The 25,322-nt window shown below is 60.1% G+C and overlaps 2 protein-coding genes across 6 annotated transcripts in view; both read left to right on the forward strand.

The window, feature by feature from the left end:
* The window catches only part of ABLIM3 (actin binding LIM protein family member 3), a 44,293-nt gene extending 43,792 nt beyond the window's left edge, over positions 1–501 (forward strand). For all 4 annotated transcript variants that reach the window (XR_010029501.1, XR_010029499.1, XR_010029500.1 and 1 more), the window contains one exon: positions 247–501. Coding sequence is in view for 1 of the 4 variants with exons in the window: in XM_063169059.1 (XP_063025129.1) it covers positions 247–360 (114 nt within the window). In the remaining 3 variants the exon portion in view is untranslated. The remainder of the gene's footprint in view (positions 1–246) is intronic.
* A 2,657-nt stretch (positions 502–3,158) lies between these two features.
* Positions 3,159–25,256, forward strand: AFAP1L1 (actin filament associated protein 1 like 1). 2 transcript variants are annotated; one of them, XM_063169060.1, is made up of 19 exons: positions 3,159–3,202; positions 16,254–16,382; positions 16,765–16,848; positions 17,190–17,287; positions 17,413–17,524; positions 18,252–18,350; positions 18,714–18,925; positions 19,257–19,436; positions 20,058–20,144; positions 20,359–20,452; positions 20,572–20,724; positions 21,178–21,389; positions 21,629–21,774; positions 22,067–22,145; positions 22,764–22,881; positions 23,003–23,167; positions 23,329–23,507; positions 23,784–23,912; positions 24,130–25,256. In XM_063169060.1, the coding sequence occupies exons 1-19, from the start codon at positions 3,187–3,189 to the stop codon at positions 24,151–24,153; spliced, it is 2,316 nt and encodes a 771-aa protein (XP_063025130.1). In that variant the 5' UTR covers positions 3,159–3,186; the 3' UTR covers positions 24,154–25,256. The 2 variants fall into 2 exon arrangements, with proteins under 2 accessions (XP_063025130.1, XP_063025131.1); XM_063169061.1 differs by having other exon boundaries at positions 22,767–22,881.
* Positions 25,257–25,322: the final 66 nt, after the last annotated feature.

The raw sequence follows: 25,322 nt of genomic DNA on the forward strand, positions 1-25,322 counted from the left end.
GGTGGCCCTGGCACGTGGTGTGTGGGGCTGTGTGAGCAGCATCTCCCTGTGTGCTCAGGGGCAGGGCACTGTCACAGGGCTCCTGCTGTCCCCTGTGCCCCTGGCAGGGCCAGGAGGGAGGCAGGTGCCCCCATTCCCAGGGGAGCAGCGCTGGGTTCCTGTCACCCCTTGTGCCAGCGGGCAGGGGATGCCCTCAGAGCCCCTGGCAGGTGCCCAGCTCTGGCCCAGCCCCCTGTTTCTCCCCAGAGACACCTGTCCCAGGAGGAATTCTACCAGATCTTCGGCATGACCATGGCCGAATTCGACCGCCTGGCGCTGTGGAAGAGGAACGAGCTGAAGAAGCAGGCCCGGCTGTTCTGAGCCAGGGCACTATAAATATATACATACCTATAAATATATACATAGAGAGATCTCTATATGGCAGCTCTGTATGATTCTGGGGGCTGCACGGGCCGCTGGGGCCCTCCCTGCACCCCTGAGAGTGAATTGGAGTCTTGCAGATCCTTCGGTGCTCTGTGTTTCCTTTCCTTTTCCAGTTCTGTAGGGATCCCTGGGCTCTCCCTTTGGTGTCTGTCACTGCTGCCCACAGGGACACGAGGGGAGGGTGAGGATTCACACCTGATATTTCAACTTTCACAGGGACATAAGGGGAGGATTTTCCAGAGAGCAAGGGTTTGGGATGGGGGCTGCACTGGGGTGTCCCATCCCCTCCTGCTCAGCTGGGCTGTGGAGTTGGGGTGGAAAAGGCCTGGGCACAAGAGCAGGAAAGTGGCATCTCACTCCAGGCTCCTTAAATCCATCCCTGCCTTCACATGGCCAGCACTGGGGGCACTTCAGGATCTGAAATGCAGAGTTTGGGGCAGGGGATAGAAGTGCTGGGGACCCTGAGTGCCTTTCCCTGCCAAGCCTGGGCTGCTCCAGAGCCAGTTTATCCTCCCAAGGTGCCAGGACAGCCACTTTCCATCCTCAAACCCAGCCCTTCTCAAGTGGCACAGCCAAAGCCACCTCCTGCCTTGTGCAGTTTGCTGCTGCTCTTCGGGTTTGTCCAGGGCTGGGTGTTCCAGGATATTCCAGCTGGGAGCTGGGAAGGACACAGGAGAGCAGTGGGAAATGCAGGTCCCTGCTGGACCTCTCCTGGCTGTTCCTGAACTCCCCACCACAACTGCCATCATGCCCTGATGAGTTCCTCTGGGAATGCAGGCGACTCCCTCCTCTGCAAACTCTACAGCTTTGTATCCCAAACTCTATGGGATCACTTTGGGTTTTGCCTTATTTTTCATAAAATGAATGAGGCTGTCTCGACACAAACACCTTCCCTGCTATCTGTGGTGCTCTTGCAGGATTTCCAGGCATACAGGGATAACTTTGGGGTTTGCCTTATTTTTCTCATAAAATGAATGAAGCTGTTTCCACACAAACACCTTCCCTGCTCTCTGTGGTGCTCTGCTTTCCTGTTTGCTCACCCTGCAGGATTTTCAGGCACACTGCCGGGTTGGACAGTCCCAAAACCAGCCCAGGAACCTGTGGGGTGTCAGCAGAGTTCCTGTGAGGGGACAGCACAGGTTTTACCTCCACCGTGACCTGAGCCACATTCCGGTCCCCTCTGAAACCCTCTGTGTGCCCATGGAGTGGGTTCAGTGCCATCCCTGCCACCCAGAGCTGCCAAATTTGTTGCCCAAAATCCCCTCAGGAGTTTCCCTTTGCCAGAGGCTCACTCAGGACAGGGTTTTCCCCAGCAGCAGCTCCAGCTCTGGAGCTTTGTGCCAGCCAGGAGAGGGCTGGGCATTGAGGTGAGGATGGCACCGCTGCCCTGGGAGCTGCTCACTGCTCCGGGGCAGCAGTAAATGAGCCAAGCTGGTTTGTAATTGTTTCACTCATACAAACAGGGCTCTCCAAATCAAACTCGACTGTTTGTGGCTGTAGGAATCCTCCCTCTCCAGCAGCAGTTCCAGTGAGGGAGCCTGGGGGATGTTTTTAATGACAGTAATAACACAACAGCAGCATCTTCTCATTTCCAAAGCATTTTATGGGCAGTAACTCTCCTCCACAAGGACCTGCATGGCCAAGGTGGGGAAACCGAGGCAGGGCTTGGTTGTTTTGAGCCGGGGCAGCATCTCCAGCTCCATTCTGGGGCAGCAGACACTCCAAGGGTCCCTGCTGGTGTGCCATTGCCCTGGGGGGAGCGGGGACACCCCAGGTGTCACCAGCTGTCCCTGGCTGCTCTGCAATTCCCAAAGCAGCCTGGCAGCGTTGGCAGCCCTGGGCTGAGATTCCTGCCCCAAAGGACTTGAGGAAGAACCCTGGGGCTCAATCCAGAATGGAGAGAGCATCAAACAGCATCCACGCAGGAGCTGGTTCCCAGCTGGACCTGGGGAGATGAGAGGGGCTGAGTTTCCTGGGCTGAAATTGCCCCAAAAAGGGCAATTTCTCCAGGCTGGTTGCTAATTCACAGCTGATATTTCAATTATTGCTCTCCCAGGTGATAATCATTGGGTACGTGTGAAAGCTCACCACATTTCTGTCCCACCCTGCTGTCCCCACAGGGCTCAGCTGCAGCCTGGACTGTCCTGGCAATGCCAGCACCCTCTGTCCTTGCTGCCACGCCTGGGACACTGTCACACATCCCACAGGCTGCCCAAGGGGGACAATGGCAGTGCCAGCACCCTCTGTCCTTGCTGCCACGCCTGGGACACTGTCACACAGGCTGCCCAAGGCCAGGTGTCCCTGCAGGGCCGTGCCGGGCAGGGACAATGACAGTGGCATGGCCAGGGACAGGAGGAGCAGCCACGGAGGGGATTTTGGGCAGGGGGAAACGAGCAGTGAGGGCTCAGGGCGAGCTGTTCGTGCTACGGGCTGTGGGAATTTTCGGGATTTTCCCCCTAAACCGGGCAGGTGGAGGTGACCCCCTCACGACCCTCACCCATCTCTGGGTGCCCATGGGCATGCAGGCTGGCAGGGACCCCACCCCAGGGCCGTCCTCGCTGCCGTGCCGCGCCGTGCCGTGCCGTGCCGTGCCGTGCCGGGGCTGGGCGCTGCCGGGCTCCCAGCGAGGGAAGGAGGGAAGGAGGGCAGGAGGGAGGGGCGGCTGCCGGGATTGGCCGCCCCCAGGCAGAGCCGGCCCCGCCGCGGCCGCTGCCCGCTGCACTCGCCCGCCCGCAGCTCCCGGGGCGGCCGCGGCTCCGCACCATGGACCGGCTCAGCGGTAAGGGACGGACACACGGACGGGAGGGACGCGTACCCAATCCCATCCCATCCTATCCCATGCCATCCCTGCCCGGGCACGGCGCGGAGGGCACCGGCGATGCCCGTGCCAGGCGCAGCGAGTCGCGAGTCGCGCGTCCCGTGCCAGCCGAGCGGGCGCATCCATTGTGGGTCCCTGCCCCAGCAGGGCCGGCCGGGCACCGACTGGAACCAGTTTGTCTTCGCTGGTGGGACGGGTAAACCACCAGCAGCCTGCTGGCTGTAAGCGCTCGTTAGTCAGGGGAAATTGTGGTGGTGGAAAGGGAGGTGACGCTCCCCGATGGGGTTCCGAGGTTTCGCTGTCCGGGAGTCTCGCAGAGCCGCGGAGGGCTCGATCCCCGCCCTGCTGGGTGGGAGCGGCTCCTGCCCACACGTGTGGGGCTGCTGCCCGCAGCCGTGGCACCGCCGAGCTCCGGGGCTTTGATCCGGGACCTGTGTGAACCTGCCGGGGCTCGGGGCCGGCTCTGCAGGGAGAGGAGGTCCCGGCTCTGTGCTGGGTCCCTGCAGGGAGCACGGGCAGGTTTGCAGGAGGAGCAGGCGGTGACACGATGGATGGAGCGTGGGGTGCTGGCCCTTGCCCTGTCCTCGGAGGTGCTGCAGAAACACGGGCCCGAAGCGACGGGAGAGCGGCCAGGGCCGTCTCTGGCTGCAGGGACACGCTGGGGTGCCGGGACAGCTCGGGGGTGCTGGGTCTGCAGCCCCGGGGCGGCAAACACACCCGCGGTGGGGGCAGGAGTTCGTTCCCCTTGCCCATGGAAAAGGATGGGGCGGCGTTTCCGCGCTGGAAACGGCTCCGAGGGGTTTGGGACCGCTGCGAACACAGGCACGGTGTCAGCAGCCCGGGAGGGGACAGGGACGGGGACAGGGACTGGCGTTCCCTGTGGCTGTGCCCAGGGTGGCTTTGCCCGCTCTGGAGGAAGGAGGGAGCTGTGGCAGGACGGGGAATGCTGTCCAGTAACACTCGATGCCAGAGCTGTCCTCCAGAGGACATCCCTGCTGGGGACACGGGGGACAGAGGGTCTCAGCTTCCCCATTCTCACTGTGTGAGCTGATGGAAAATTTGCCAACAAAATTCCCTGTTTGCACCCCAAAAATCCAAGCTAGGACCTCATGGCAGGGAAGGAGGGGATGCCCAGCTGAGGGAGCCGTGTCTGGCCATGGTTTGGCCTCTCCACAGGTTGACCCTGCCAGGGAAGAGCCGTTTTATCCCCCTCGTTGGTGCCTGCCTGCTTTGTTTTGAGTGCTTGTGATGAATTGCTGTTGGCACCTGGATGGCTCCTCGCTAATGGAAACCCCCCAGCCCCTCCTGCTCATCAGCCAGAGCTGCTGGATCCCTCTAGGGGCTGTGACTCGTGGTTCCCTTCCCCAGTGAAAGAGGGAATGGCGTTAGGCAGGGCTCTGTGCTCATTCCCAGTCTCTGGCAGCCCCTTCCTTCACCTGGAGCTCTGCTGTATCCTGATTTTATCATCTGCTGTTTTTTTCTCATGCCCAGCAGGCTGGGCAGCACTCAGAGCATGGCCCAGCTCTGCACCAGAGGCTGACTGGGGGATTGGTGCTGTTGGCAGAGCTGTTCCAGGTTGTCCTGATGGAGATCCCAGCTCCCAAAGTGTGATTTGGGAGGCGATCCCTTGCTCAAACACGCCTGTGCTCACACGTGGCTTCTCCTCCCTCATTAGTGCCTCTTCTCTGACCTTTTGAGCCACCACAATTCAGGTCCTGCCCCAAACTTATCAGGGCTCTAAATCCAGCAGAGCCGGGGAGATGTGTGGGGGATAAACTTGGCTCCAGCTCGCCCACAGGAATGGGGAGGCTGCAGGAGGGTGGGAGGGAGCCGGGATCGTTCCGGGCCGGATATTCCAGCAGGAATCCTGCCTGCGAGGAGGGCTCAGGGTGCTGAGCAGCACAGCCCGGGGCAGCTGTCAGCCCTGCTTGCATTGCAGCCATTCCTTCCGTGGAAATCCGCCACCGCCTGTTCCTGGCCCGGGGGAGGTGGGGAACGGCCTGAGGTGGCTGAAACAGGATAAGAGGTAGGATGCTGGTGCTGATGAAGCTCTGGGGTTGTTTGTCCCTCTGCATTTTCCAATCTCCTGCTGTGTGCAGCGCTGGCCATAGCAGGGAAAGGCTGGATCCCTGTGGAGCCCCCTGGCAGCTCTGGAGAGGGGAAGGACACTGTGGGATAGTGTCCCCCAGCCCGGAGCCCTGGGGACTGTCCTGTGTGCCTGCCCTGCCTGGAAAACCTGCCCGTTTCCCACTCTTGACCTGGAAATGCTCTTTTCCTGTGCAAACGTGCAGAGCTGCGAGGCCGCCGTGCCCTTTGCCGTGCAGCAGAGCTCCCTCGGGCCTGCAGGAGGTTCCTCTCCTGCCCAGGAAAGCTTTGTTTGAGGTTTGGAAGGAGCTGTCTCATCCACCCCAAGCAGTGGGAAGCCTTTTCAGAGCAGAGCACACGGCTCGACCCGAGCTCTGCCGTTCAGTGCCCAAATCACTTGCTGGGGACAGGAGATAACAGTGGAGCAGAGTGGGGGATTGAAGTGGTTTCTGGCTTCCCAGACTCGTGTCCTAACCCCTTAACCCTTCCTATTATCTAGTCTGGCACAGCTCACACTCCCTCCTGAGGAACACATCTCCTCCTGCATGTAAGGAACCTTAAAATTACTAACACAGCTCTGTGTCCTGTAAAATATTGGTTAAGTGCCACTGTCCAGCGACAAGACAATGGGGCTGGAAACCTTTCAGTGCACAAACAAGGGGCTGGCACCCCAGCCAGGGCACCCAGGAGGTGACAGAGCAGGGAGGACACGCTGGCAGGCAGCAGTGCCTGTCACCACCCCGAGGTGCTGAAAGCGGCGGCATTCGGGGAGCTCAGCTCCCAGGGGCATTCTGGGCTGACAGTCTGCAGTGGGGAAGGATAAAATCACCGTGGGGAAGGATAAAATAACCTCTGAGAGCCTCCCCCCGCTGCAGCTCCTTCCCTTGCTGCTCCTGATAAAGCCTGCCGTGGCATCAAAGGCGGCTCTTTGGCAGGCCAGGGGAAACACTGACATTTCGTAACGGTTTGGAACAAAAGCAGCTTTGCTGCAAGGGGTTTCCATGCTCAAAATATTTTTTTTTTCTTTTTTTTGAAGTGGTTTTCGTGTGCATTTGATCCTGGAAGTGATAAGAGGGAGCTGGGGGAGACGCTGGTATGCTGTGATTGCTGCCAGTTAGCAGGGTTGATGTGTAAGGAGCACTTTGAAGAATGGCTTTGGCTTTCTCTGGGTGGGTTTTTTTTCTTTTTGAGCATTAAACCCCCCAAGTTTGTGATGGAGGAACAGCTGCTCATTTTACGTGGTCCAAAATTTTGGAAAACCGAGGTTGTGAAGGACAGAACAAGGAATAGAATTTAAGTCTGAGAGCTGGTTGTGGTGTCCCGGGGTGAAAAGCAGGTGAAGCAGTCCCTGCACTGCTGGAGCCACCAGAGCACACTTTGTCACTGGGACATCCCGGTTCTCCTGCCCCTGCAGCCCGGCCCTGCAGGGGTTAACGGGTAGGAAATGCTCTCCATGGTGGCCTTGCCGCTGCACCTGATGCAAGGGAAGGAAAGGGAAGGGCTGAGAAAATAACGCTCATCCTGCTGGGCCAGCCCCGCACACGGGGACCCTCTGCTGTGCCCCGGCCTGGGGACTTGGGGACAGGGCTGGGGTGGCCCTGAGAGGGTCCCAGCCCCCCCAGCAGGGAGGGGAACTGTGTCCAGCACAGCTCTGAACTCCTGGGCATTGCTGGGGTCAGGGCAGGGATGCCAGGGCTGGGCACATCTCCCTGCCCCAGCCCCAGGATATTCCCCCACATCTGTGGGTTATCTGCCAGGATATTCCTCCATTGGCATCTGTGGGTTATCTGCCAGGATATTCCTCCGTTGGTATCTGTGGATTATCTGCCAGGATATTCCCCTATTGGCATCTGTGGGTTATCTGCCAGGATATTCCTCCATTGGCATCTGTGGGTTATCTGCCAGGATATTCCTCCATTGGCATCTGTGGGTTATCTGCCAGGATATTCCTCCATTGGTATCTGTGGATTATCTGCCAGGATATTCCCCTATTGGCATCTGTGGGTTATCTGCCAGGATATTCCCCACTGGCATCTGTGGGTTATCTGCCAGGATATTCCCCACTGGCATCTGTGGATTATCTGCCAGGATATTCACCCCCATCTGTGGGTTATCTGCCAGGATATTCCCCACTGGCATCTGTGGGTTATCTGCCAGGATATTCCTCCATTGGCATCTGTGGGTTATCTGCCAGGATATTCCTCCATTGGCATCTGTGGGTTATCTGCCAGGATATTCCTCCATTGGCATCTGTGGGTTATCTGCCAGGATATTCCCCACTGGCATCTGTGGGTTATCTGCCAGGATATTCCTCCATTGGCATCTGTGGGTTATCTGCCAGGATATTCCTCCATTGGCATCTGTGGGTTATCTGCCAGGATATTCCCCACTGGCATCTATGGGTTATCTGCCAGGATATTCCTCCATTGGCATCTGTGGGTTATCTGCCAGGATATTCCCACTGGCATCTGTGGGTTATCTGCCAGGATATTCCCCACTGGCATCTGTGGGTTCTCCTCCCCCAGCTCTGTAAAGAAGGATCCCATCCTGCTGCTGAAGGCATTTGGGAAAGTGCAGTGGGATTTGGGAAAGCTGATCCTGCAAATCCCTGGCCATGCCCTGCTATGAGGTGAGGGTTGGGATCCTGCTCTCCTGGCCAGGGTCCTGTCACAAGCTCCCCCAGGTGACTTTTCCTCCCAAGAAGATGCGCCAGCTCTGGTGGGCTCCCCACATCTCACCCATGCACGTTGGGAATTGCATCCAAGGCGTTTTGGACCTTGGCTTTGGGGAATGGGGATGCACAGGACGTGGGGAAGTGTTTCTTGGGGTGCAGAGAGCTTTCACCCCACCGCGGGAGATTTTGGGGATGTGGGGGCTGCATCCAGCCCTGGGTGGTGGCATGGAGTGGTGGGAACTGGGGTTTCCCAGTAGAATCTCTGCAGTTAGCTGGAATTTCTGCAGTTAGCTGGAATCCCTGCATTTAGCTGCAATTCCTACAATTTGCTGGAATTCCAGCTCTCCTGGAGGCTGAGGTTTAGAGAACACCAGGGGCTGCAGGGAGGTGACAGCTCCAGATCCCCACAGGCAGGGAGGTGACCCAGGGAGGATTCCCCGTGCTCTGCCCGCCACAGAGGGTGGGCACAGGGCTGGAGCACCATCCCAGGGCCTCTCCCAGCTCTGGAGAGCAGCCCAGGCCAACCTGTTGCTGGAGTTTGTTTGGAAAAGGCCGACACCAAAATTTTGGTTGGAGGGAGCACAGTTTACTCTGGGTCCTGAGTAATCCTAACATCTCTCCTCTGCCTGAAGCTTGTTTTTTATACATTACTCAGCAGGTCTCGCCCCTGCCTGACTATTCCTTTAAAGGGCATCTCAAACCTCTCCTTTTCATTCATTATTTACATGTGTTCTCCAGCCAGCAGCCTCTGAGCCCAGCTCCCAGGCTGGAGCATCCTGCCATGAGCCTGCTGAGCCTGGCACTGAGCACTGAAGTGTAGTCTGGGGCTGGCACTGGGCACTGAAATATAGTCTGGGCCTGGCACCAGGTTCTGAAATGTGGTCTGGGCCTGGCACTGGGTCCTAAAGTGTAGTCTGGGCCTGGCACTGGGCACTGAAATGTAGTCTGGGCCTGGTACCAGGTTCTGAAATGCAGTCTGGGCCTGGCACAGACTTCTAAAATGTAGTCTAGGAGTACTAAACCTGCTCCCTGTGATTTTCCAGAGCTGATTGTGTTGAGCTGGAGCTGGAAACCCCTCGTGGCTGGGGTTAGGAGCAGTGTGGAGGCTCCCTGTGCCTCTCTGGGGACACAGCAGGGTCACTCAGATCTCTCACCTGGGTGGTTTTGTTTGCTCAGCATCTTTCTGTGAGAGGGGTGACCCTGGAACCACCCCTGCTCCTCCGGGCCAGGGGGATGGGGTTTGCTTTGGGTGAGCTAAAGCAAACAGCCAAACCTTCTCCAGGAGGCAGAGAAAGGGGGTACAGCCCTGCAGAAGGGGTGCTGCCCCAGCCCTGGGGGTCATTGGCAGCCTGGCTCGCAGGGAGGTGCCCACTGGTGATTTAATCAGCTGTTAATCATTACCTGCAGCGCTCAGGAGCTGCTGGGAGGGAGGACAAGGGGTGTCCCAGGGGTGGTGTCACTGCAGGGAGCCTCTGTCCCTGTGGGGCCCCATGGCTGGGCTGGGGGGCACTGCCCACACTGGGGGGCCAGGGTGAGGGGCTGAGGGGGGATCTCCCACCCACAGCCGTGCTCAGGGTGTGGTACCCCCAGGAGAGCCCCGACCCAGCCTGGGGTGAGCCCAGCACCGCTCCTTGGGCCGGGGTGGGATCCCAATTAATCCTCGCTCCCGTTCAATCCTCGTTGCCATTCAATCCTTGTTCCCATAAATGTAATTACTCAGGGAAGAGGTTTCTGTGCCCCCCGGAGTGAGTGATGGTTCCTGCAGTGTGTCAGCTGCCCGGACACCAGTGCCGGTGACAATCTCTGCCCTCCAGTGCCGGTGACAATCTCTGCCCTCCGATGCCGGTGACAATCTCTGCCCTCCAATGCCCGTGACAATCTCTGCCCTCCAGTGCCGGTGATGATCTCTGCCCTCCGATGCCGGTGACAATCTCTGCCCTCCAGTGCAGGTGATAATCTCTGCCCTCCAGTGCCAGTGATAATCTCTGCCCTCCAGTGCCAGTGATAATCTCTGCCCTCCAGTGCCAGTGATAATCTCTGCCCTCCAGTGCCAGTGATAATCTCTGCCCTCCGATGCCGGTGACAATCTCTGCCCTCCAGTGGCGGTGATAATCTCTGCCCTCCAGTGCCGGTGATAATCTCTGCCCTCCGGTGCCGGTGACAATCTCTGCCCTCCAGTGCCGGTGATAATCTCTGCCCTCCCATGCCGGTGATAATCTCTGCCCTCCAGTGCCGGTGATAATCTCTGCCCTCCGATGCCGGTGATAATCTCTGCCCTCCGATGCCGGTGATAATCTCTGCCCTCCAGTGGCGGTGATAATCTCTGCCCTCCAGTGCCGGTGATAATCTCTGCCCTCCAGTGCCAGTGATAATCTCTGCCCTCCAGTGCCGGTGATAATCTCTGCCCTCCGATGCCGGTGACAATCTCTGCCCTCCGATGCCGGTGACAATCTCTGCCCTCCGCACGCTCCATCTGCTGGAACTGCACTTCCCTCTATTCAGGGCTCCGGTTTCCTCCTGCAGGACGGGAGGAGGGTGTGAGGAGCTGTGTCCTGCGGGCAGGGCTGTGCTCACAGGGGGAAATGCTTGTGTCCAGCTCCCTGTGCAGGGCAGAGCTGGGGCTCTTCCCCTTTGAGGAGGTTCTGAGGGCTCAGAGCCCCTCTCTGCAGAGAGCTGGGGTGGGGGAGCAGCTCTGGGCTGGGCTGGTGGTAAGGCCATTAGATAAGGCTCTGTGCAGGGTGTTTATCATGGGGAGAGGAGCCTGAGCTGGCAGGGGCTTGGGACAGGCGCGGGACCCTCTGTGCCACTGCTGGAGTGAACTGGTGCCACTGGAGCTGAGCTGGGACAGCATCCCCAGAGCTGCTGCCAGGGCTGGGTGTCTGCAGCACTGATGGAGCAGAGACAGCAGGCACGGCCAGGCACCCTTTGTGCTTTCCAACCCTTGTGGTGGCACAGCCAGGGCACCTTTAGTGCTTTTAACCCTTCTGGTGGCTCATCTGCCCCTGTGCCGGGATGGAGGAGCCCTCCAAGCCCTTGTGTTATTTTAGTGGCTCGTTGTAGGGATCTAGCTCATCCTTTAACTCTTTACTTATCTAGTGGCAAGACAATGTTGTTCATTAAGCTGGCAGAAAATTACTCACTGGAGATTCAGAAAGATAATTCAGACAGATGGGAGAGACCAATAAGTGAAAAAATGAGAGAAATCCTCTTGTTGAAAGAATATAACTCTTACAATGACAATTTTTTTGCAAACAAAAAAACCCAAGAAAAATGCTTCCCAGTACAGATAGTTTCATAATGATATGATTAAAGGAACTTTTCATATCTCATTAGCCTTTATCTGGTATCTATCTGTGACACTCTATTCCAGAGTTTCAGAAAAAAAGATGGCTTTTTGATTGTCTGTTTTTGAGTATATGTGTAAGTAAATAGTAGAAATGAGGAACAGCCTTTAGCTGCAAACTAAAGCAGTTTCTTTATTTCAGAGCTGCTGCTCTGGGGGCAGAGCTGGGTCCTTGTGCCCCCTCAAGCAGTCAGGTTCCACATTCAGCTCCCAGCACTGATTTTCCAAGGCTATCAAATGCAGGTATTAATTACTGCCAGGCCATGGTGAGGCCCCCGGGGCTGTGCGTGGCTGCTCTGCTGCATGCTGGCAGGGCTGAGATTGGAGATCTGAGCTTGCCTCGTGCTCCCCAGCGCCCAGGGCTGCTGCAGCCCCAAAGTGGGAGTGAGATCCTGGATTTACCCCAGTGAGGGGCGGCTGGGTGGGTGGCAGGAGCCAGCCCTGGGTGCTCAGTGCTGCTGGAATTGCTGGGTGCAGAGGCAGAGCTGCCCCATCCTCCCCTCTCAAGGGGCCCTTGTTTGCAGGGAGGAGATGATTCATGTGCACCCCCTCAGCAAATCTTCCACTCTCGGGGGACGCTGCCAGGGCTCAAGGGTGAGCATTGATGGTTTGCTCTTCCTGGAACCCCCGGGGCCTGGAGCAGGACAGGAGGAGGAAGAGGAGGAGGAGGATGATGATGTGTTTTCCAGGCTGCTGTTCCTGGCCCTCCCAGCCCATCCCAGTTTGCCCCACACCAGCAGGTGCTGAGGGATGGCAGCAGAGCCTGGCTGGCTCCTGCCCCCTCCAGGGCCCAGTGCTGCCCCTCTCCTGCCCCTTGGCAGGGCAGTGGCCGTGGGCAGGGCGCAGGCAGCTCTGTCCTGCTGTCCCCTGCACAAAGGAACAATTCTGGGAGCACCAAGAGGCACTTCCTCCTCCCTGGTGGGAAGAAACCTCCTTGGGATGGGGATGGGAGCAGGAGCTGCCCTGGGAGCAGAGCAAAGAGGCCGTGGGCTTCCTCAGAGAGCAGCACTGCTGGGGCTGGAGGGGGTGCCAGCATCTCACCCCTCTGGTGATGCCATCCTGGGGCACCCAGCCAGGCTTGGGGACACGTCCCAGCACTGCAGGGCTCCTGCAGGTGGCTCCACACCCACCTGTGCCCAGGTGAGCAGGGCTGGTGTGCTGCAGAGAGAGCCCTGGGGCTGTTTGTCCCACAGGCCCCTCCCTGCAGGGGTGTCCCTGTGCTGGGGTGTCCCTGGTGCTGTCCCCTCCTGTTTGGGGCACCCCAGGAGCTCTCCAGGTTGGTTTGTGCTGGGCTGGCAGCTGTGAGGAGCCCTGAGCTGGCAGGCACAGCAGCCGAGGGCCCTGCCCTGCCCACAGGAAGGATTTATTTGTGCCTGGGTTTTATTTTAGCTACAAACAATGGCTGTTACTCCCAGCATCCGATTTCCCCCGGCCCCAGGCATCACCTGGCGCGGGAGGAAGCGTGGCCGGAGGCAGGGGAGCTGTGACACAGGATGGGGTCCCTGAGCACCTCCCACTGCATTTCAGGGCTGTGACTGAACCTCTCCCCTCCCCAGGGTACAGGTGAACACAGCATGGGGGTCCCTGAGCAGTTCCCACCATATTTCAGAGCTGTGAACACAGGATGGGGGTCCCTGAACACCTCCCACTGCATTTCAGAGCTGTGATTCAGCCTCTCCCCTCCCCAGGGAGCTGTGAACACGGGATTGGGGTCCCTGAGCAGCTCCCACCGCATCTCAGAGCTGTGATTGAACCTCTCCCCTCCCCAGGGGACAGGTGACACAGGATGGGGGTCCCTGAGCAGCTCCCCCCACGTTTCAGGGCTCTGATTCAGCCTCTCCCCTCCCCGGAGCTCTCTCAAGCTTCAGGCTGAGCTTTTCTTGGGGTGAGACCTCCATGGGCTCGTCTTATCTCTGCCCTCGCTAAAGCTGGGTCTCTCTACACCAGGAAACTCCTGCCTTGGCTTGGCCAGAGACTCTTCCTCCTCCTCCTCCTCCTCCTCTTCCTCCTCCCTGCGGGCTGCTGGAGCAGGAGCCGGTTTGTGCTGCTGTGCTGGGGCAGAGCCAGGGAGGCTGTGCAGCTGCAGCCCGTGTCCAGCCCTTATCTGTGTGCTGGGAAGAGGCTCCCTGAGCACTTGTGGGCTCTAAAAATAGAGCTGGGCTGGTGTGGGGGGCTGCAGGGGATGCAGGGGATGCAGCTCCCTGGCAGCTCCGTGCCTGCTGCTGCTGCCAGGGCAGGATGTGGCAGCACTGTCCCCATGTCCTGGAGGTGTCACCATCTGGAGGTGTCCGGAGCAGGGGACGCAGGGTCTGTGTGTCACCTGTGGTCACTGTGACAGCCCAGCCCTCCTCCCCAGAGCCCTTTGCTGTCCTGCTGTCCCTGTGCCCGGGCTCAGAGCCCCAGGGGTGGCACCAGGGGTGTGTCCCTGTCCCCTGGGCCAGCCCTGGCGCTCTGTGCTCATTCCCACCAGCTCTTGCAGAGGTGTCTGTGCTGGTCCCTGCCTGCCAGGTGACCTTGGGTGTCCCCCCATCCCTGCTGCCCCCCTGCAGCAATCTCCCCTCACTTCCTGCAGCCCCCCCATTAATTTCCTTCAGCCTGGCAGCCTAACGAGCATAGGAAATGAGTCCTTGCCTCGCTGTGCTGCCCCAGGCTGTGCTCAGCGTGCCCTCCTGGGATCACAGGCCCCTTTCACTGCCCTCCCTCCCTCCCCCGTTGTATTTTGGAGGATGTTTAACAAGGGAGACGGAGGGGACAGCTCAGCTGGGGGAACAAAGGCGCCTTCAGAGCCGTGTGTCCGTGCTGAGTGTGCCCAGCTCGGGGCACTGCTGCTGAGCCCGGCCCTGCCAGCAGCCCTGGCACATCGGGCACCCCAGGGGGGTCCCCGTGCCCCCTCCCTGCCTGCTGTGGCTCTGCTCATGGAAACCAGGCTGTCCTTTGGGCCCTGGCTGGCCCAGAGCCCTGGCACCGAGCTGGGACGTGTCCTGCACATGGCAGGGGATGGGGATGGTGGTGACACCATGGCCTGGGCTTTGGGGTGACCTGGGAGTGGGGGAATGCTGGTGACCCCATGGGGTGCAGTTTGGGGTGTCCTGAGTGTGGAGGATGCTCCTGACCCCATGGTCTGTGGTTTGGGGTGTCCTGGGAGTGGGGGAATGCTGGTGACACCTCAGCCCGGGTTTTGGGGTTTCCTGAGAGTGGGGTGATGCTGCTAACCCCATGGGGTGGGGTTTGGGGTGTTCTAGGAGTGGTGAGGATGCTGCTGACCCCTCAGCCTGGGGTTTGGGGTGACCTGGGAGTGGGGGAGTGCTGGTGACCCCATGGCCTGGGGTTTGGGCTGTTGTAGGAGAGTGGGGATGCTGGTGACGCCATGGGGTGGGGTTTGGTGAACCTGCACAGTCCCTGTCCCCCTTGTGAGAGCTAGATGACTCCCTACAGTCCCCAGATGACTCCCCAGATGTTTGCAGCTGCTCGCTGGACAGGGGAAATCTGGCTTTTGGTCCCAGCTGCTTCCTTGCAGTCCCCTGGCCTGCCCAGCCCTGCAGGGAGGGTGTCTCACCTTGCTGGAGATCAGCAGCAGGAGCCTGATCCTGTCCTGCCTGTGCACTCTGACACATCCCAGGGAGCATTTCCCTCTCTTCCCTCCCTCCCTGTAAGGCAGAGAGACCTTGGGGCTGGTGCTCACCCCACGCACGAGGCTGAGCAGTGCCACCATGGCAGGTGTGTGCTGGCAGGGCCAGCGAGCTGAGCATGGCCAGGGCCTGTCCTGTGTGCTGGCTCTGGGGTGTCACTGCAGCTCCAGGAGCAGGAATCCATTCCTGTGCTTGCCTTCTCCTTCCCCAAGGTCCGAGGGGTGCTTGGCTGTTCTGCTGGAGCAGTGCTGAGGCTTCTGCTGCTGCTGGGGCTGCCTGACCTGGCTTGGCTGCCTGTGGGAGATGGGCACTGCCTGTGGGAGATGGGCACTGCCCATGGGAGATGGGCGCTGCCCGTGGGAGATGGGAGATGGGCGCTGCCTGTGGGAGATGGGCACTGCCCGTGGGAGATGGGCACTGCCCGTGGGAGATGGGAGATGGGCGCTGCCTGTGGGAGATGGGCGCTGCCCGTGGGAGATGGGCACTGCCCGTGGGAGATGGGCGCTGCCTGTGGGAGATGGGAGATGGGCACTGCCCGTGCGAGATGGGCGCTGCCCGTGGGAGATGGGCACTGCCGGTGCTGTGGCCAGAAGGGCTGATCTGGGGCTCAGCTTGGCACTGGGCAGGGAGGAGGAGGAAGCAGGAGCTCTGTGCAGTGCAGGGAGGCAGGAAGAGCCCTGTGAGCCACATCCTGCCCTGTGTCCTGGGACAGTGGCAGTTTGGGCTGGCACGTTGTCTGTGTGCCCAGGGGCTCATCTTGGCTGGCCCTGCTCCTGCTGGGCTCCCCTTCACCTTTAAACACCAGCTGCTTTCATTGTGCTGCTTTTGGCCCCACGTTCCTTACACGAGGAAGGAGGATCCCATCAGTGCCTCAGGATCCTGCCCTTCCTCTGGGAGATCCCCTGTGCCAGCCCTTGCTGCTGCCCTGCTGTGCCCAGGAGCAGTGTGGGGACAGCTGCAGCCCAGCCAGGGTGTCCCCATGCTCTGGGCACACACTGTCCCCTCCTTGCAGCCATCCCCATCAGTCAGCACGTCTGAGCTGCCTCTGCAGTGACCCTTGGCCTGTGTTGCTGTCCCTGGGGACCCAAAGCCAGCTGTGTGCCACCCCAGCTGTGCTCAGAGGGTGTTTGGTGCCTGCCAAGGGGAGGATCCTGCACTGCAGCTCTTTCTTTCTGCCCCATCCAGAGCTCCAAGTTTGCTGGAGCTCCAGCCCGTTTTGCCTTGTTTAACCCCAGCATCCCCACACTCCCTGGCTGATGGGACTTTTCCTGCTCCCCTCAGTGCTGGACCAGCTCCTGCCCGAGCTCAGCGTTCTGCTCAAGCTGCTGGACCACGAGTACCTGAGTGCCACCACGCAGGAGAAGAAGCTGGCTGTGTCCACCATCGTGCAGAAGCTGCAGCCACCTGCAGGTCTGTGTCCCTCTCTGTTCCCAAAGGCACCGGGTGTCCCCAGCAGGGCAGGGATGAGCCCAGCACCTGCTCAGCCCCCTCAGGGCACTTTGCTTTCCCTTGTGAGCCCCTCCCTGCCCCGGAGCAGGGCTGGCGTCAGCGGTGCCCCGGGGCCAGGAGGGAGGAAACGCCGCTTCCAGAGCCCTTCCTGCCCGATTTGTGCTGAGCACAGGGGTTTCCTCCAGCCCTGAGCACCTGGGCCTTCACAGAGCCCCCATTCCTGCCCTCCTGGGGAGCCACAGCAGCCCTGGGGGCTCCTCCATCCCTGCTCCGTGTCCCTGGGGTTGTGGGGAAAAGGGAGGCAGTGCCTGCCCCAGGCTCAGAGTGTCCCCCTCAATTGCAGGGAAGGATGTGGACTACATGTACGTCAACACGGCGTCCCTGGGCAATGGCACCAGCTTTGTGGAGTCCCTCTTTGAGGAGTTTGGTACGTGTGGCTGAGCTGGAGGGGTGCCCTGGGGGTCGTGCTGGTCCTGGGGTCCTTTGGAAGAAGGGTGACAGCTCCATCCTTGTGTCCAGAGTGGGCATCATCGCTCTGGGTGCTCGTTCCTGCTGCCTTGGAGCTGAGTGGGGGCTGGCCGTGAGGGAACCTGTTGTATTGCACTAAATCATTCATTGAGTTGTTGTTTTGCCCTGCCACGCTCCAGCTGTGTTTAGCAGTGATTCCCATCTCCCAGGGCAGGCCGTGGAGGGAGATCCCTGCCGGGCACAGCTGGGATGCCCAGCTCTGCTCTCCTGCTCCCCTCACCCTCTGTTCACCCCGTGCAGACTGTGACCTGCGGGACCTGCAGGACATGCAGGAGGAGGAGGGGGACACCAGTGACACTGCTGGCTTGGAGCTGGCAGGGGCCCAGACAGCCAAACCTGTGAGTGCCTGGCTGTCCCCGAGCCAGCTCTGCATGGGGAGGTGACAGTGGGACCCTTCCTGTGCCCTGCTGGGGCTCCTGCCCTGCTGCTGCCATGGTTAAAGCTGGAGGTGTTTCTGCCCTAGGTTCCCGTGGATGCTGCTCCTCCTCTGCCCACCACTCCCCCTCCTGAGGATTACTACGAGGAAGCTCTGCCCCTGGGCCCTGGCAAGGCCCCCGAGTACATCACCTCCCGCAGTGAGTCCTGCTCCAGCTGGGCCAGCAGCGGGCTGGGGGGAGCCCCAGGGGCTGCCCACGCATCCCTTCATCCAGTCAGATGCATCATCCCTGCCTCTGTTGGGCCATCCCTGCAAATACAATCCATTGGATGCCTGGATTCCAAATGATTGCTGTCACTGAGGTCACAGGCTCATAGAATTATGGAATGGTTTGGGTTGGAAGGGACCTTAAAGATCATCCAGTTCCAGCCCTGCCACCTTCCACCATGCCAGGTTGCTCCAAGCCCCATCCAGCCTGGCCTTGGACGCTTCCAGGGATCCAGGGGCAGCCACAGCTGCTCTGGGAAATCCATTCCAGGGCCTGCCCACCCTGCCAGGGGAGAATTCCAGCCGGACTGAGCTGGGATTGCATCCCAGGAGATGCCAGGGAAGGACAAATCTTCCACGTGTCATCACAGCCACCCCCACCACCCACCAAAATCAGGGTCTTGCTTTGATCTTTCCAGCAGCACCTCTCAGAAATAAATATTTCTGGGAAGGAATGGTCGCTGCTCCCACCAGCAGCACTCCTGTCCCACTCCCTCCCATCCCACTTGGTGCTGCAAGGAGTCGTTTGCTCCAGACAGACTGGGAATGAGGTGATGGGAGGGATCAGAGCCATGGGATGCCCTGGGAGGGTGTGCTTGGCTGTGCCCCATGAGGGAAAGCAGGGTGTACCAGCCCCAGCCCCTGTGCTTCCCCTGCAGACAGCTCCAGCCCCCCCAACTCCATCGAGGACGGCTATTACGAGGATGCAGACAGCAGCTACCCTGTCACCAGGATAAATGGCGAGCAGAAAAGTTCCTGTAGGTATCTGGGTGTCCTCAGCAGGGAGGGGAGAGCTTTGGCAAGGTTTGGGGCTTGAGCAGTGGGCTGGGGGCTGCTGGGGTTGAGGCTGGAGAGCCAGGGTTTCAATGTGTGAGCCTTGCAGAGAAACAAACCAGCCCAGGGCTCTGGGTAGAGGCACCTGGGGCTGGCACTCAGCCCACGGGCATCCTGCTGGCATTCCAAGGGAAGCGGAGGTGGCTGCTGCCCAACGCTGCTGTTTGCAGAGGATGCCAGGGAATCCACCTTTCCTGGCATCCAGCTCTGTCTGGAGCCTGCTGGGCACGGGGAACCCTGGCAGGGCGTGTGGCACCTTTTGGGGTGACTCCCCTGCTTCCTTGCAGACAATGACTCGGATGCCATGAGCAGCTCTTACGAGTCCTACGACGAGGAGGAGGAGGAGGGCAAGGGCCAGCAGCTGACACACCAGTGGCCCTCGGAGGAGGCCTCCATGAACCTGGTGAAGGATTGCCGGATCTGCGCCTTCCTCTTGCGCAAGAAGCGCTTTGGGCAGTGGGCCAAGCAGCTCACCATCATCCGGGATGGCAAACTGCTGGTGAGCCTGCCCTGGGGGGCACAGACACCTCCTGGGGGGTCAGGAGGGTGGCTGTGCCCAAGCTGGAGGGAAAAACAGCACCATCCAAACAAACCCGTGCCCCAAGGCTGCCGCACAAGCGGCAGCTGGCCTTGCTTACCTTGCAAGGGAACGGACAGCTCCCCTGTTTTTGGGACACCACAGAATGAGAGGGAACCCTCAGATGAGCCATCTCCATCTGTGCCACCAGCGAGGGACCCTGAGACCCCGTGTCACCTGTGGGACCCCCCAGCACAGCAGCCAGCCAGGCGGGTTTGGCTGAGCCCTGAGCAGTTCTCTCCGCTTCCCTCAGTGCTACAAAAGCTCCAAGGACCGGCAGCCGCACGTGGAGGTGCCCCTGCCCACCTGCAACGTCATTTATGTCCCCAAGGACGGGCGGCGCAAGAAGCACGAGCTGCGGTTCTCGCTGCCGGGCGCCGAGGCGCTGGTGCTGGCAGTGCAGAGCAAGGAGCAGGCTGAGGAGTGGCTCAAGGTACCAGGGGCATCCACAGAGCCCCCTTGGCATCCTCCCTGCCCGGGCTGGGGAGGGGGCTTTGCCCTGCTGGAAGGGAAGGGGGCTTTGCTCCTGTCCCTTATCGGCCGCTTCCCAGGGCTGGGCGGCTCCGGCGCTGATAGCCCCGGCTGGGGGATGTTTGCTCTCCCCTTCCTCTTCCCCAGGGCCCTTTCCTGCCTTTGTTCAGGGCCGGGAAGTGGGGGCTGCGGGGAAGGGGTGGCGGGTGGGAAAGGAGCCTCTGAGCACAGCTCTGACACAGCTGTCACCCCAAATGTGGGAGAATGGGGGTTTTACACACCCAGGGCACACCACGCCTTAAAACGGGGGTCACAAGGTGTCCTGTGCCGGCAGGGTGATGCTTGGCACCTAAGTCTGTCCGTTCTGAGATGTCCAAACTCCCTGACAAAATCCACAGAAGTGGTTGAAGTTTTGAAGGGGCCAAGGTGTGAGCAGTCCCAATGTGGGTGTGCTGCCCTGAGCTGTGGGGACCAGGACGTGTCCCCCTGGCTCAGCCTGGCTCTGGTAGTGAAGGAGCTGAGCCAGGAGGGCAGCCCTGGCCCTCGGGGCATTTTGAGGTGACAGCTGGGGCTGTCTGTGCAGGTGATAAAGGAAGCCAGCAGTCCAGCAGCAGGCGGGATGGAAGCCCCCACCTCCCCAGTGATGCCGTGCAAGATGGAGCTGGACAAGGTGATGGTTTCTGGGGTCCCTCTCCAGGGGCTGTGGACAAAACTGGGGAACATGGGGCCGGGGGACCCCAAATTCCTGGGGCTGCACAAGGAGCCTTTCCCGTTCTCACAGCAGCTCTGCAGGGCTGGGAAGGGGAACGGGAGCTGGAAATCCCAACCCTGTGCAGGGGGATGAAGGGCTGGGGTGGTGCTGATGGGATTCTGCTCTCCCACAGCGGCTGTCTCAGGAGAAGCACACCTCAGACTCAGACAGTGTGGCCGTGGGGGACACCGGGTCCCCAGCCAGCCGCAGGGAGCACGGCGAGCACGGTACAATCCCTGTCCCCACTGCCCACCCAGCTGTGTGCCCCCAGCTGGGCAGCATGCTCTGCAGCCAAGGGGGATGGCAGGACACGCACCAGGGTCACACAGCCACCCTGTCCTTCCAGGGAAAGGCAAAAAGAGCGGCCTGGCTGACCTGAAGGGCTCGATGAGCCGGGCGGCGGGGAAGAAAATCACCAGGATCATCAGCTTCTCCAAGAAGAAGCCGTGCCCTGAGGACACCCAGACCTCCTCCACCGAGGAGGAGATCCCCTGCTGCGGTTCGTGTGGGCTGGGGGCAGAGATGGGGCTGGGAGTGGATGGGATCCGTGGGGTGACATCCCCCAGTGCTGCTGCAGGGGTCAGAGCTGGGGGCAGAGATGGGGCTGGCAGTGGAGTGAGATCAGTGGGGAGTGACATCCTTCCCCCAGCATGGCTGCAGGGGTCTGGGGTGGGGATGAGCTCACTGGAGGGGAAATGCTGCCCAGGCCTGGCTCTGCAAATTCCAGTGATGAGTGGGCAAGGAATCACCCATGTCCCCAAAAACAGGCTTGAAGGGACTTAATGGTACGGAGCTGGCAGCTCCCCTGGGCCCAGCTGGTTGTCTGGGGGGAAACTGAGGCCCAGAAGGGCTGGATGAGCAGGAAGCCATGCTGTCAGCTGTGTCCTGTCAAAGCCTGCCCGAGGCACAGCCGGGCAGGCGCTGATGCCCTTCCCTGCCCTGGCACCCCCAGGCTACCTGAGCGTGCTGGTGAACCAGTGCTGGAAGGAGCGCTGGTGCCGCCTCAAGGGGAACACGCTGTACTTCCACAAGGACCGCTGGGACCTGCGCACGCACGTCAACGCCATCGTGCTGCGGGGCTGCGAGGTGCTGCCCGGCCTGGGCCCCAAGCACCCCTTCGCCTTCCGCATCCTGCGCCACGGCCACGAGGTGACGGCGCTCGAGGTGAGCAGGGGGCTCTCAGGACAGCATTGCCAGGCTGGGGGAGCAGCCCTTGGGGTGATCAGCACCCGCACGTAAGCAGTGCCTTGTTTTGCCCTCCCCTGGAAAGCTCGGGGCACCTCTTGGGTGAGCTGGGGGAGCTGCACGGGGACTTGGTGCACAGAGGGGGATTGTGCACAGCAGGCAGCAAGCATGAGGGCTGGGACCTGGGTGTGTGCCCCAACTCTTCCTCTGTCCTCCAGGCAAGCTGCTCTGAAGACCTGGGCCGCTGGCTGGGTCTCCTCTTGGTGGAAACAGGCTCCCAGACAGCCCCAGAGGCCTTGCACTATGACTACGTGGATGTGGAGACCATTGCCAATATCGTGACGGCCGTGAGACACTCCTACCTGTAAGGCTGTGTGCCACCTGCAGTGCCAGGGGCTGGCTGCTGGGCTGGGCATGGTGATCCTTGGCCCTGTGGAGTCCCTAGAACGGGCGCAGGCTGGGCTGTGGTTGGTGGGATCTCAGGGACAGGGTTGTTCCCTAGGGCAGCATGGGAAACTGAAAGAGTTTCATCAGTGCTGATGGAGGGTGTGTTAGGATGGGGTTGTGAGATGCAGGAATCTTTCTGAGCTGGAAGGGTTCCCTGAGGGGCTGGCAGTGATGTTCTGGAAAGGAAGACCCCACCCCTCCTTCTGCAGATGGGCCAGCTCCTCCCAGGATCAGCGAGCAGACTCCTCTCGGGTGGTCTACGATGACGTCCCCTATGAGAAGGTTCAGGTGAGCACGACTTTGTGGCTCATCCTCTCCCACCACAGTGGCCCGGGGGCTGGCATGGCCCTGCAGGTGTCCCAGCAGGGAGATGGCCCTGCAGGTGTCCCAGCAGGGAGATGCCCTGCAGGTGTCCCAGCAGGGAGATGGCCCTGCAGGTATCCCAGCAGGGAGATGGCCCTGCAGGTGTCTCAGCAGGGAGATGGCCCTGCAGGTGTCCCATCAGGGAGATGCCCTGCAGGTGTCTCAGCAGGGAGATGGCCCTGCAGGTGTCCCATCAGGGAGATGCCCTGCAGGTGTCCCAGCAGGGAGATGCCCTGCAGGTGTCCCAGCAGGGAGATGGCCCTGCAGGTGTCTCAGCAGGGAGATGGCCCTGCAGGTGTCCCATCAGGGAGATGGCCCTGCAGGTGTCCCATCAGGGAGATGCCCTGCAGGTGTCTCAGCAGGGAGATGGCCCTGCAGGTGTCCCATCAGGGAGATGCCCTGCAGGTGTCCCATCAGGGAGATGCCCTGCAGGTGTCTCAGCAGGGAGATGGCCCTGCAGGTGTCTCAGCAGGGAGATGCCCTGCAGGTGTCCCAGCAGGGAGATGCCCTGCAGGTGTCTCAGCCCTCTCTCTCCCCTCCCAGCAGGCGGAGGAGGAGCCGGCGCGGCCGGGGGCTGCTCAGGTGAAGCGCCACGCCTCGTCCTGCAGCGAGAAGTCGCGGCGGGTGGACCCGCAAGTCAAAGTGAAGAGACACGCGTCCAGTGAGTCCCCGGGCCACAAACCTCCCCAGGGCTCCTGGCCAGAGCTGGAAGGGGCTGCTCCCCACAGGGATGTGGGGGTACCATTAGCGCAGCCCTTCATAGGCTCTCCCCGTGCCTGCAGGTGCCAACCAGTACAGGTACGGCAAGAACCGGGCCGAGGAGGACGCCAGGCGGTTCCTGACGGAGAAGGAGAAGCTGGAGAAGGAGAAGGCATCGATCCGCAGCGAGCTGATGTTGCTGCGGAAGGAGAAGCGGGAGCTGCGGGAAGCCTTGAAGGGCAGCACGGGTAGGCTGGGGCCATGGGAGCTGCCAGGAGCTCGGGTACCGAGCACAGGGACACGGTGGCCGGGAGCTGGGCTGGCTGCGGCGCTCTGGCAGCCCCATCTAGTGTCGCTGTGCGAGGATGGGTGCGTTCCCCAGCGCTGAGCCGGGCTGTTGTGCGAGCAGGGCCGCGGCTGCAGGAGCTGGAGCAGCGGGTGGCGGAGCTGGAGGAGCGCTGCCGGCAGAAGGAGCAGTCGCGGGTGGATCTGGAGCTCAAGCTGACCGAAGTGAAGGAGCAGCTGAAGCAGTCGCTGGCAGGAGGGCCGGCCCTGGGGCTGGCCGTGACCAGCAAGGCTGAGAATGGGGTATGCATCCCTTTTTCCTTACTCAGAAGTCCAACTTCTGCAAGAAGCAGTGGTTGGGGTATTGTGGGGAACGGCACAGGGGAGAGGGGACATCCCTGTGGCTTTGTCCCTTTGAGGTCAGAGGTGTGTGAGTTGAATTTGGTCACCTCAACTTCTATCTCATTGCAGTTCACGCTTTTTTTTTTTTTTTTTTTAATCTGGTTATCAATGCTTCCTGGCTTTCCTGAGCTTTGCCTTTCTTTCCTGAGCTTTTTCTTTTCTCCCCCTTTTCCACAGGAAACTACAAACAAGCCAAATGGGAGCCCCCCTGAGCACTTGGTCCCTGTGAACTGTGCAGCAGAGCTGAGGAAGAGGAGCCCCTCCATCATCCCTGCCAACACAGGCAGCGTGCTGCGGAAAGCCAAGGTCCTGCTCAGCTCTCCCTCTCCTCCCTGGCCCCATGAGAAATCTGGTTTTGCCCCTTGTTTAACCATGGAATCATGGCAGTGCGGGGCTGGGTGGGAGAGGGAAGTGCTTGGAAGATGCTGGGTCCAAAGCCCCCAGCAGGGAGGGATGCCTTAAAGTGTTCCTTTTCCAGTGATGTCCCCTCATCTTTTTTTTTTTTTTCTTCCTTTCTTTGCAGGAATGGGAAAAGAAGCAGACTTAAGTCAGCCTGCCAAGCCCTGAACTCACAGTGGGGATCACGGAGGAGCTGCCAGCCCCCTTTCTCCGAGACACTGGGAGGGTGCTGGGAAGGCGTGGTGGGAGAGCCGCTCTGCCAGCCCCACCACCATGGCACCACCACCACCATAAACCAGGGGAAGGGGATGGGAGGGGACTGGGGAGGCGGGTGGGGAAGGGAGTTCCTTGTGGATCAGGGTCACAAACTACTGGGAAACCCAGCTTTGGGGGAGCCTGCCCCGGAGCCAGGAGTGTGACACAAACTGTGGGTGCAGGAGCAAGGAGGGGAGAGCCTGGGCTGGCAGGTAGCACTGCCCAGCAGGTGTTCCAGTTTTGGGGATCAGCTAACATCTGCCAAAGCAACCATGGACTCGTTGGGGTTTTTGGCCCCTTCGGTTCTGGGATTCAGGAGCTGCTCAGGACCGGCCACTTCGGAGATGCCAGTTGTTCACCCTGCTCACTGCTCCCAGCTCTGCAGGGTCTCATCTCAGGGTTCCTCACGGCTCGAGCTTGCTGTGCCTCAACCAAGTGCCTTTATCCAATATTTCCTTCTTATCCTCCAGGCAGTAAGGGTGAGGGCATGCTGCCTTCCCTTGGAATGAAGGAAGCTCAAGTGTCAGCATTAACAGTGGGCACCTTTTACCTTTGCTAAACAGCTTAGAAGTGCTGCAGAGGGCTGGGGATGGAGGCAGGCCAGCTTCCTGCCCTGGTCCCATGCTGGTTTTGGGGGGAGCAGGGAAGGGGACAGGGCTGTCTCCTGGCCAACAACACATTCACACTGGCTGCTGCACTCAGACACAGGTTGGTAAGGCATGTGATCAAAATGGAGTGAAGGGAAGTCTAAAAATTAAAAAAAAAAAAAATCAGCAGGGCTGTTGGAGCAGAAAAGTGAAATAGAGTAAGGTCATTCAGCATAGGCAGAAACAAAGGACAGAAATGGAAAGGCCCCAGCTTTTGTGCTGGGAACAAGGGAGTCACCATCAGCCTCTCATGCTATGGACTGCCACAATTAACCTCTGGGGCTCACTCTTCCACAGCCCTGTGTTAGCACCTAGGTAAGCAGCTTTTAATAAAAACACTGGCACTGGCCTGCCCGGTCCTGTGGCTGAGGGAACAGGGTGGGAATGCTGCTCCTGCTCCCAGGGAAAGGGGCTG

This window comes from Melospiza melodia, chromosome 14 (genome assembly GCF_035770615.1).
Source record: "Melospiza melodia melodia isolate bMelMel2 chromosome 14, bMelMel2.pri, whole genome shotgun sequence".
NCBI lineage: Eukaryota > Metazoa > Chordata > Aves > Passeriformes > Passerellidae > Melospiza > Melospiza melodia.